General features: G+C 35.1%; 1 protein-coding gene across 8 annotated transcripts in view; it reads left to right on the forward strand.

Annotated features, from left to right (window-relative positions):
* DTL (denticleless E3 ubiquitin protein ligase homolog) overlaps nt 1-12,811 on the forward strand; it is a 40,010-nt gene that overhangs the window by 15,845 nt on the left and 11,354 nt on the right. For all 8 annotated transcript variants that reach the window (XR_013829811.1, XR_013829812.1, XM_079931786.1 and 5 more), the window contains exons 8-12: nt 148-221; nt 2,083-2,186; nt 2,498-2,602; nt 5,246-5,358; nt 10,823-10,912. Coding sequence is in view for 6 of the 8 variants with exons in the window: in XM_079931786.1 (XP_079787912.1) it covers nt 148-221; nt 2,083-2,186; nt 2,498-2,602; nt 5,246-5,358; nt 10,823-10,912 (486 nt within the window). In the remaining 2 variants the exon portion in view is untranslated. The remainder of the gene's footprint in view (nt 1-147; nt 222-2,082; nt 2,187-2,497; nt 2,603-5,245; nt 5,359-10,822; nt 10,913-12,811) is intronic.

Here is a 12,811-nt window from a genome sequence, read left to right on the forward strand (position 1 = left end):
CTGACTAGGATTATTGGAAGGGCAAGATCTAGTCATACTCAGTTTAGGGGAAAAAGCCATCATTTTAGCGCCTTGGTCTCTTGATAGTGAAGATTGTTATAGCCAAAATAGGATTTCCTTCTGTTCTTTTTCTTCCTTGTGCTGTAGGATTTCCAGCAGAGTGTTACTGTGGTCCTCTTTCAAGATGAGAATACATTAGTCTCAGCAGGAGCCGTGGATGGGTAAGACGAGTCTTTATTTCTTGGTTCTTTTGGTGAGCTGTCTTTCATGAACTGGGATGGGGAAGTCACCTAGACCCATTATAATTCAATGTGTGTGCTTTTAACTTTCAACATAGTGAGTACCCAGCTGAGAAGAGGAATTACAGATCACACTGGAAAATATCTAGTTAGGACTCTTGCTCAAATAATTAAATGAGATAATGTATCACACTTAGCACATTTCTAGCACATAGGAGGAGTGTTGGCTGCTGCTGCTATTATAGAGAAGCTGGCTGGGTAACTTGCTTGTCTGTGCAGTGTAATTTAATCAAGGATTCTTATTTTGAGGAGCAAAATTTCTGTTACAGGCATATATCAGAGATATTGCAGGTTTGGTTCCAGACCACTGCAATAAAGCTAATATCACAAAAAAGGGAGTCACACGAATTTTTTTGGTTTCCCAGTATATATAAAAGTTATATTTATATTATGCTGTATTTATATTAGTATATTATAGTTTATTATATTACTATATAGTTATATTTACATTGTAGTATACTAAGTGTGTGATAGCATTATGTCTAAAATAATCAATATACAGACCTTAATACAAAAATATTTGATTGCTAAAAAATGCCAAAATAATTACAATAGTAGCATCAAAGATCACCAATCACAGATCACTATAACAAATATAATAATGATGAAAAAGTTTGAAGCATTGGGAGAATTAGCAAAATGTGGCACAGAAACATGAAGTGAGAAGATGCTTTTGGAAAAATGGCGCCTATAGACTTGCCACAAACCTTCAATTCGTAAAAGAACGCAATATCTGTAAAGCACAATAAAGCAAAGCACAGTAAAATGAGGTATGCCTGTATTTTTGATTTTGTCTTTTCTGGTTTAGTAATATCCTAAAAGGAGGAATATGATTCTGGACATGTAACTGGCATTTCTGGGAGCAATCTAACTAGATTGATAGGCCTAAAGACTTTCACATACTTTCCTTCTATGATTGCTTTGAATTTTTGGCTTCCAAATAAGTCTGTGATACTTCTTGATTGTTTGCTTTGTTGGAATTTAAGTTCATTGAGTATAGGGGCTCTTTTTAAAATTCTCTTCTTTGCCCCGTTTTTGCCCCTATCTCCCAAGACATCCCTCCCTTCAAAAGTTTTAATTTTAAAATATGATGGCTTAATAAACTAGAGTTTCTGTTGTGTCCTCTGGACACTTAAACTCTTCTGTGGACTGAATTCTCAGGCACAAATGTAGAATTATCTAAAGGTTATTAGTTATATTTGTAAATGGCTGTGAAAGCTTTGCTTCCAAGGATACTTCCCTTTTATAACCAAGCTTGTGTTTTCAAGTTGCCTACAAAGTAGATGTAGAAGATTAAGAAAATTATTCCAATAGATGAAATGAAAAAATACTTTATTTCACAGGAAAATTTGTTTAGACTAGATTACTTAAGGAGTTAATATATGAAGATATAACCATAGGGACAGAGCTTAACGCTTAATGATGTCAGAAGTTACATGCAGAATGTTAAAGGCTTAGGAAGTGCGTTTTTTCGGAAAACAATGAAACAATGACTATCAGCAGTCAACCTTCATCTTCCTTTTCCGCTCCCTTGAAGTAAACTCAGGGCAACCCATCAGTGGGTCAGATCACATCTGTTTCCGTTCTGCCAGAATTGTTAGCCTGACGCTGGAGACAAGAGTATGAGATAGTTCAATCTGTTTCCCAATGACATATCCTCACTGTACCTGGTTGATGTGCCAGAGGAATTAGATTAAAAGTCATTTCACATTCATATGTAGTTGAAACTGATTGGTGTTGGAGAAAGACTATAAAATAACTATTTCTTTACCTTGGTTTTTAGGGTAATCAAAATATGGGATTTACGTAAGAATTATACTGCTTATCGGCAAGAACCCATAGCATCCAAGTCTTTCCTGTACCCAGGTAGCAGCACTCGAAAACTAGGTAAGCCTTTGCGTATTCATTAGGACTTTTTTGTAGGGCTTTTTTGGATATGTAAGTTTTGTTAAAATTTTTAAAGTAAATATCAAGCTAGTTTTCAGCAACTATTATTCTCTGTTGACTTGAGAAGCTAATATATGGAAGTATCTTTTTGAAGTTCAAAAGATAGAAACTCCTAAGAATAATTTTGGTTTGTATATACTTTAGGGAAGAAGAATTCTGATGATTCTTGTGAAATGATCTAAAAACATCATTTTCACCTCAGTTCTACTCTCCTTCATCAGCACATGCTAACTAAAGTTTCCTTTTTCTAGGATACTCAAGTCTGATTTTGGATTCTACTGGCTCTACTTTATTTGCTAACTGCACAGATGACAACATCTACATGTTCAATATGACTGGATTAAAGACTTCTCCAGGTAGGAGCTTAGTCATTCAGATTCTCTTTCCTGGAAACTAATAGGGTTTTTTTTGCTAATGAGAATTTAATGTTGATTTTTTTTTTTTTTCCTGTACCAAATTTATGAAGACATATAAGGACTTTGGGGTCTTCGATTAGTTCCAGTGATGTTTTTATAGATGTATTTACCTTGTGATGATTTCACAAGTGAACAGAATCCTGCTCTGTGTGGTAACTTAATAGTCTCTCCCAAAATTATACCCCTTTGGGTATACTTAAAATTATCTCAATTTTTGTGGGATAGAGAAGGTTGTTCTGCCCGGGTTTTGTCCTATTTGGGAACTGTTCATTAAAATTAGGGGACCTCTGGATGTTTTCCCTAACCTCACCTTTTTATTTTTCTTCAAGAAAATTATAAGTGGAATCTGACTTTAAAGCTGATAAATAACATTTTAAAAAATCAAAGTTTTTCAAGCATACTCTAAGAGGGTTATTTGAATTTCATCATTTTAAGAACATTATCAATTATTTAAGCAAGCTGCATATTTTGTAACCTACTTCTCAGGTATAGCTCTGTCAGAAACTGACTTTGAATTCTATAACCAATCCCTAGAACTACCCAGTTCCCAGTAAAGTAAGATGTGTTGATAAAAAAGAAATCTTAAAATTGTACAGAATTTAGCTGGGCTCTTAGAGAAGTTTCTAAAGACTGACCCCTAGCCATTGTTAGGACTTTGGTATCTGTGGCAGTTACCCAATTGGTATTTTCAGTGCCCTGGGTTAGGTCTGACGTTGTCTAAACAAGAATAAGAGTATTTGGAAAAGGGAAGAGGTTTTATAACTTTGCTTGCTGTCTTCGTGAATGGAATTAGAACTTGGACAACTTCTAATTTATTTAGCCGTATAAAACAGACTCTTTCAAATTTTTCCCTAAAAGATAAAAGCCTAATTATATTATCAGATGTCCAAGAGCTCTTTCTGTATCATTTTGTTATAGTGTGGCACCAAAAGGGGCTTTGAATTTAGTTGTCCTTCTGCCATTAAAACAAATATGCCCAAGGCCACTTTACTAATAATTTAGTAACCTTTTTCCTGTGCTCCTGAAATAATATGATTGGCTCTCATATATAGATAGGTAGGTAGGTAGATACATAGGTATGTTCCTTAGAAATTGAAAGACAGACGTGTGTGTGTGTGTGTGTGTGTGTGTGTGTGTGTGTGTGTGTGTGTGACACATCTGGTAATTGCTCGTCTTTTTCAAAACTTTAGAAAGGGTCCTGGACTCAATACTTGATCTCCTATACTTTTAATTCACAGCATTTTATTACACTAAGTGATGTTCATAAAGATGACTCTGAAGCACTTTAATGAAGATTTTAAAAGCCCGAACTGTCAAAGATTAAATTAAACTAATTAAAGCCAATACAGGTTTTAGAAGGATTTTTCACATGGTTTGAAACATTTACTGTGTACTTTATGTTGGCTTTCTTAGACCAGCAGAGGGCAATGAATACTTACGAGTTTAGTGGGAAATTTGGTCTATAGTTTTCCATTCGTAGCTAAGAGTTGAGAAAGATGAACAATTGTAGTTTTGGAGTTGTAGTCAGAATAAAGGAGCCTGTTTATTTTGTGGGGATTTATCTATCATAGTTGCTCTATAATATGTGTATCTGAATTGATTCATATCCTGCTTAACTTTCACAGTAATAGTATTTGATATGGGGGTTATTTGATGTGCAGGCTTTTTCTTAAAGGCCTATAAATACAAAGTTTTTTTCCAGTGTTATTCTAGCAAAAGGAAGGGATTTTTGTGAGTACTTACAGAAAGCTGTTAAGTCCCTTAATAATTCTTTTTTCCCCTCCATTAGAAGATTGGAGTGAAATATTTTTTCCTGCCTAAATGTATCCTTAAATTTTCTAATGACTGAGATTTTTTTCTTTTATTTCCTAGTAGTATTCTGATGCCAGAGGCCTCAGGTTTTGGTCTCCTTAGGATAAAAGAACTTGTCAAGTACGTTATGCTAGATTGGATAGTGAGAAGTCTAAACCTAACCTAGTTGGAGTATCTTACATATGACTATATAGCTTACCCCACTTCAGCCTATTTAAAGTGCTAGATTTAAGGTTACCACATCTCAGATAAGCTATCCATAAATCTTAACTCTCCTTTCATTGATTTTTACCTGTTCATACAACAAATGTTTGAAGATCTCCTCTGTTCAAAGCATTATAAGAAAATGATATTTATGAAATTTATCCTTAAGATAAGTCTAAGAGGAGGAAAGATGAATGTTTAATGCAACGGAAGAAACCTAGCCTAGGGTGGGGAGAGAGGGTCTAATAAAGGCACTTTACTAAAGGATTGGACCCCAGCTCCATTCTTGTCCTTTAAGAATATTTTTCATCACTTTCTTCTCTACAGCCAGTTCCATACCAAGTATTTGGGTTTAGATTGTGAGATTGGGTGTAATATAAAGCCTCTTTCTAGGATTTCCATTCTTTCCCTGCCAATGTCCAGTTCTTTTTTATTTGGTGACTAGCTTGACCATCTGCTTCAGTAATCAGTACACTAATAAAACTTGTTAGAACATGTATACTCCTCATTTATTTGAAAACTGGAAATAACAAGAGCCAAGTAATTTGATTTTTTTTCCTCTGGCAGTGGCTATCTTCAATGGACATCAGAACTCTACCTTTTATGTTAAGTCCAGTATTAGTCCGGATGACCAGTTTTTAGTCAGTGGCTCAAGTGATGAAGCTGCCTACATCTGGAAGGTAAGTTACCGAACTTTCCCCACAAAGGTGAGGCTGACGTATTCTTGCAAATATTTCTTCTGTCCAAGATGAGGTAAGGTTAATGTAAACACATACTTTAACTTTTCTGTATCAGATGTTTAGTAAAAATTGCTTCTTGCCTCTTAATATAGCCAAAACTTCACTCTGATTCTGACAGAAGATATCACACTTTCATGGTCAGCTTCTCAGAAATTGACAATCCATATCCTCCAACAGTTTTACAGATTATCAGGAAGTTGAGAATTCAGAAGACTGGAAAGAATCTTAAATACTTTGTCCTGCTTCCTGGAAAAACATGCTGTTCTGCCTTTCTGCCCTGTGTTTTCAAACTCTCATTCAAAACACAGTGTTTGGATACTAGAATCCTACCCCCTAATCACACTTGCAAAAAACACTCACTCAAAAATATTCATATAATAATTGTGTTCTTTAGTCTCCTCTAAGTGGCCAATCTTCAGGCTATTGAAATAGATGTGGTTGCTTTGTTAGTTTTGTACATCTTTAATAGCATTATTTATTCATTTATTTATTTATTTTACAGATTTCCCATTTCTGTTACAGAAATTTATAATTTCTTTTTTTACATTTTAAATAAACAGTGGTTCTAAAGTGACTACTCTAGGCTAAGAAACTTAATGCTGTCAGTTTGAAGTCAAGTGGAGAAAATTGAAATATGAGTAGCACTTGCTGACCACTGGAAAATGTCTCTTGTGGAATAATTAATTATAGAAATGTCTGAGTTCAGAGAAAGAATAAGAGCATTAAGGCATTGTTTTCCTAGGGCTAGAAATTATTATCTTCCAGATTGCCCTACAATGTCATAAACTTCCTTGATATTGGTGAATTGAATGATCAGAGTTCACACATTTTGGATTTTAGAGTCATAATGTCTAAAACTTCATAGACCTATAGGTTCAATATTATCAAATTCCTTCTCAGGAGGAAATTGTATCATTCTTAGTACTGCCAATCTGTAGAAAGTCATATCTTTAATGCAGGGCAGGGGTAGATCCTGTCATGTATGAAGCATAATTCTTCAGCTTAATTTCATCTGGTCCTGAGGGAGGTACTAAAAAATGCTTTTTCTATATACCTGTAGGTTTGCAACTCTAGTTGCAAAAATGCAACACTACCTTATCAAAAGCTTTAGTAACAATAACCTAGATGGTCACAAGGTGGAGATACTGTTCTATCCAAGATGCCTTTGTGTTGACCTTACCTCTTTTTCTTCAAGCACATTTGTTGTATTTTTAAAATGAAAAATTTGCTTATAAAATGTACAGTTGAGAACTCCCTCTTATGGTAAGAGTTTTTGCGTAGCTTCCTGTCTATAAAATTCTTCTGACTTGAGCTTTAAACTTTATGTGACTAGCACTAATGTTTCTGTCTCATAATCTGGTCTTATGCTGTGTATTTATTGTCTTTTGGTTTTCCCTTTCCCCTTCCCTCACTGTTTTACCTACATTTCCCTTCTCTACTATGGTTCCCAACTTAGTTAGAGGATTTTATTCCTACCAAGGTCTGTATCTTTTTAAGTTTTTTCTTAAAAACAAAATTTCAGACATACCAAAAAGTATAATAAAGGATTATGCAAAAAAAAAAAACTTTAGGCACTGATCATTTTTTTAAATCATTTAAAATCAGCTTCTTAATTATATATATATATATAATTATATATTATGTATGTGTATATGTATAGTCTTATTGCCAATTCTTCAATTTATTTGTTTTCTGTGTTTTGTTTTTTTCTTTTTATTGCCAAGCCTTAAAGTTCCTCCCTAGCTCTAGTACAAATGCTTGCTTTTTTTTTTTCCTTCTTGGTTTCAGGAAATCAGGGTTGAGGGTTGCTTCCTCTCTTTAAAGACATGAAGTAAAGATACTTGGTGGTTCATTAGTAACCCATTTCAGGCATTCAATCAGTAGGTATCACACACATGGGTGACCCTTTCTGAATTCTAGGCTGGGTCACATGTCGGTGCTGAATGATGTGGTTCAAACATGATGTTCTCCTGCCTGTCCCTCAGTGTGCAGGTTCTGATATTTGAGATCCTGGCAAACTTACTGCTCCTAAAATTGAATGTGCCTAGTGAGGTGGCTCAGTTTCTCTTTTCCATGATAAGGAAAAGTGGGAGGGGTGTAGTTTAAAAAAAATTGCACACAAGCTGAGTATTCAGGCTGTTAGGTCAGAATTCTCTCAGGTGTTAGGATTCTCCTATGCCAAAAAAGCCCATGGGCCCAAGAAAACAGGGTGAAAGAAGGGAATTTTAGATCTCAAGACAGAAGAGAATGGCCTTTTAATCCTCACCACTGGCCAGCAAAGAGGAGATGTAACATAATTAGACTTCCTGACACTGAGGCCTAAGACTTAAGAATTAAAAGATTTAATATTATGTTATTTTTCTTTTTTAATTTCCTACCCCCTGTCCTCCTCTCACCCCTACCCACCTCCCCTTCCCTGGTTCATTTCTGATAGAGCCACTGAATAGTATTGAAGTGGTTATAAATAAACTGATTTGGCACCATCATTCTACCACTGATTGGCGAAACATTGAGCCTGACACTTTAGGAAGTGTAAATGATCTCTTGGCAAAAATGAAGATTAGTTTTGGTTTCTAACTGGGCAGAGTAAGGAGGTTTTTTGAGGAAAAGTGCTGATCTTTTTTTCATGTTCAAGTATACAAAACGTTTTATGAAGTCTGTAGGTTAGAGCCAGTTACTTCATAGTTCTGGGAGTTTTAACTTCGGAATTTCTCATGCCTTGAGTTAGTCTTTATAACAACTAAAATTTGTAAGAGAGGACAATTTTCTGTGTTTTGACCATTCTCAGAATGCATAGATGTTTAAGTGTCTCTTGGATTTAATAGTCACCTCTTCTTGTTTGAAAGTAGAGGGAGGTTTTTAAAAAATGAAATTATCATTGTGATAATATTTTTATAATAATGAAGTGACAATAAATAAAAACTTATTTGAATAAAAATGAAGGATTTAAAAGTCACCTGAGTTTCATTAGAAGAAATTAATCTTCTTTGAAGTAGTCACCAAGTATAGTTTACCATACTAGGATAGTCCTCAACTGTGAAAGCACTTGTTACTAACGTTCATAAAAACTTGTTGGACATCAATTCTCATTCCAGCCCACAACATGCCCTTCCCTCCATTTTTTTTTTGTTGAGATAGAATTTGTATAATGTAAAATTCACCATTGTAGTCACCTTAAAGTGTACAATTCAGTGATTTTTTTTTTTCACATAAGCACAGTATTGTGCAACCATCCCCACTGTCTCATTCCCAAATATTTTCATCACCCCATACCCTTTAAGAGTCACTTTCAGCTTCTGGCAACTACTAACCTATGTTCTGTCTCTAGGGATTTGACTATTCTGAACATTTCCTATAAATGATCTTTTATGCCTGGCTTTGCTTTCACTTAATGTTTCAAGGTTTATCCATGTTGTTGCATGTATCAGTACTTCATTCCTCTTTACGACTGAATATTCCATTGTATGTATAGACCTTGCTTTACTTATTTATTCATCAGTTGATGGAGATTTAAATTATTCCACTTTTTGGCTTTATGAACAAAGCTACTATGAACATTCATGTACAGATTTTTGTTTGAACATGTCTTCAGTTCTCCTAGGAGTGTATACCTAAGAGTAGAATTGCTGGGTCATGTGGTAATTAATTCTGTGTTTAACTGTTTGAGGAACCTTCCCCTCACTTTTAATGCTGTGTAAAGTACCTGGCTCATGGTAATCATTTCAATAAATGCTGACTTTTGTTACTATTATTATTCCTGCCTTATTATCAAATTGTAAAAAGTTTTTCTAACAGGTCTACCCTTTGTGTTTTTTTTCTTTTAAATCCTATAGATAAATGCAGAAATGTACATACATTCTATTGGTGGATATTTGTTTTTTCTTGACATTAATTTTAATCTTTGGTATAGACAGTCAGGTTTTCCTAGGTATTTTAATGCCTAGGAAAATGAGGAAGGGGCAGGATCATGAAATAAAGAGCTAGAAGCAACAGGCAAGTAAACCAATGGAGTAAAATAATGTGTTGTTACCAGGGAGGGTCAGGAGGACATGAGGATTTCCTCTTCCTTTTAACTTGCTGCTTGCAGTACTCCTTGGGCCTTGGGTAGAGAAACTTTATGGGCTGGGGCCATAAAGAACTTCTGTGACTTGAGATAGAGACTATCTTGAAAGTCTTTTCTAAAATATGCTACCTTGTGAAAGAATGAGCTCTTGTTCTCTGTGGCATTGTAGGAGTAGGCAGCAAGTGAGGTCCTTTTAGATCTCAAGAAAAAGCCCAGCAAGGCAAATTAGATTCTGCTCTTTGTCTTCTTCGGCTTTTTGAATCATTACATATGTGCCATTTAACCCAAGAGAGGAGTAGTAATAATTGAGTTGGGTAACCTTATGAATCAGTGTGTCGAATCCCTTTAACTACAGTCTGAGGAGTCCATTAAGCTTACTTAGTAATTCTCACAAATATTCTTCCCAGAATGCCTCCACTTTCTTCATACAAATGAGCAATGATTCAGATCTTCAGGAAAATGAAAAGAGAATAATTTCTCTTTTTCAAACACATGCTAATAATAGCTGTGTGAGTTTGTACTCCATGTTGTGCTGATTAATGCCCATGGCCTCTGATAGGGATTGACAGCTCTTGAATGAGTCAGCTGTCAAATGCACATCACTAATGGCATCGAATGAGCGTGAAAATATTCTTAGTCACATGTGTAGTACTGCACAATGTGACCCTTCTTTATACATTAAAATGTATTGAGATGTGGCAATACTTAACTTGAAAATTCAAGATTTCTTTAAGCAAATGAATTTAAATAAAATTTTAGAGGAATTTTTTTTCCAAAATGGATAAAAAGTGCCATGTAGAATATAGCTTATACCCCTTCAAAATGAAGGAGTATAACTGGGCTTTCTTAAAAGTCAGTGAGTCTTCTTTTGGAAGAAAGACTGTCCTCTTGTCCCAAGAGATCTGCTAGCATGTCTCAGGTACCTTCAGGACTTAGTAAGTGCAGCGTTCCTGGAAGTAGCTGACTAGAGAAGATCTAAAGTTGTCTAGGCTCCACTTGAAGTGTACTACCTAGTTGCTGAACCTTACCCTTTCAGTCTTGAATTTTAGTCAAAATACGTATAGCTAAGTTGTCCTGATTTGAAATAAGACCTGTCCTGGTATGTAAGCTCATATTGTTTACTTATTTTGGCTATTTTCATTCTGTTTTCTCAGATTAATGACAGAAATACTTTCATTGCCCATTGGGACTTTTTCTGAGCTATAAGTAGGCATGTCTAGGGGCTTTTGGTAACAACCCTAAAGCTCTCTAAGGTACAGATATGGAGAAATTCGAAGCCTCTGTCTGGGAGACCTACCACTGCTCTGCTGACTTGTTTTTTTCTTTTTGATGTTGTGATAGGTCTCCATACCCTGGCATCCTCCTACTGTGCTCCTGGGTCATTCTCAAGAGGTCACATCTGTGTGCTGGTGTCCATCAGACTTCACAAAGGTTTGTAGGTGAATCTGTGGTTGGTTTAAAAAGTAGATCACAGGTTTGTAGGTTTTTCCAAGGTCAGCTTGAGAGTTAATACAGACTTTTATGTTTATATAGACATTTAAAAGATCTAGAGGCCGTCCAGAATCTGTATCATCATTAATCACACATATTCTATTTTTTATACCAATAGATAAACTGTATTATGCACTAAAGAATAAGTGGATTTCTTAGTTCCCTAGAGTCATTCCTTTCCTAAACATAGGATTTAAGTTTTTAACATTAATAAAATTTCATTTTAAAATCGAAGGTAAAAAGAAAATCTAAGGTGAAAACTAGTGTTTCTGACTTTCTACATATTATCAATGTAGTGTATTAAAGGTAACACCTTGACTGTTCTTCACAGTCCAGTTTGGGTTCTCACATGCCTGAAAAATGCTTACTGTGAAGTCTTAACGTGTTAGGCTGTCTGTGACTAAACTAGAGAAGAAGTAGCTCCAAAGTATTTTAGACACTTTGAAAAGAAGAAAATATACTTACTTAAAATTTTTTTAATAGTGATACTAAAAACAAGTAAAAACCCTGAAAGGTAGAAATCCCAGAAACATAAACAAACTCCACATACATCTAGGGATTTCATATAATAGTGGCCCGAGTTCCACTCACTTCTCCAGGGCCTACCTTTGGTCTTTGGGTTATTTTGGGTTTGCAGGAAATGTCCCTTCTGTGGAGAGCTCCTTTTTATCTATTATGTTTTGAAGGTTTGTTGCCTATTATTCCCATCTGTTTTTTTATCTTCCAGAATCTTCTCATGGTCTGATCTACTCATGGCATCCCTGCTAGCTTTCCAGTACTACTGTGGATTTCCTTTTATTTCTATATCCCTATATAACCATTTCTGTGATGAGCTTCATGATAGACATTTTTTGAAATCATTGCTTTAATCACCAAAAATTACACCCCTATGGCATTTTCCCTCTAAGATTCCCTGTGATTTCCAGTGAAACGTCTGCTTTTAATGTGGAATTTTATATCTTCATAGAACTTACTGAGATGATTTTTTTTTATTATTCAGTTAATTATCATCTTTTTCCATCCATCATATATTGCCCTTATCTCTTTGCACAGAAAAGACTCAAAGGAAGTAGCAGGGCTGTTTACTCATACCAATTTAACGACCACCTTTTTAAAAGGTTCTTTAAAATAATTTTGTCCCGAGCCTAGAATTAGGAAGATAAAAATACCGCTTTAAAAAAAAAAAAAAGATTTACACTTTGAAATTGAAAAAACTTGGATTTAAATTCTAGCTCTGCCACTTAATTGTGGTGACCTTGGGCAAATAACTTTATTCCCATTTTGTAGATGAGGTTATTTGAGTACAAGCCTTTTTATATTGTGAGAATTAAATAAGATAAAGAACATAAATTTTCAGACATTCAGATTTAGTGGTTGCTCTGTAAATAATAACTTGTTTATAGACTATAGAATAACTGGGGATTCCAGGAATTTCTTTTGAGCAGTTAAATATGTGTGTCTTCTTTTGGCCTCCCAGTGAGGAAAGGAAAAAGCTGCCAGCCTCTTGGGGACCAAGACTTAAGAGAACGTGTGTTCTTTTTTTTCCTCTCTCTTTAGTTACTGAAATAGAGAAATTATATAAACAAATGCTGGGGAATAGCTCTGGTACCAGTGGCCATTTGCCACAAGCTCTTCAAGCTGGACTTTCTCTGCCATAAAAGGCTTGGGACCAAGATCAGGAATGGTTAGATATTTTTAAAGGGGCAAAAGTTATTTTTAACTTTTTTCAGTCTAGTGAACGTGTCGTTTTCCCAGATTGCTCCTTTACCTATCTGAAAAAGAATCTTAGGGAAAGGTTTCATACTACTTGCCACAGCATACTAGAGTCATGGACTAAAT

This window comes from Stenella coeruleoalba, assembly GCF_951394435.1.
Source record: "Stenella coeruleoalba genome assembly, chromosome: 1".
NCBI lineage: Eukaryota > Metazoa > Chordata > Mammalia > Artiodactyla > Delphinidae > Stenella > Stenella coeruleoalba.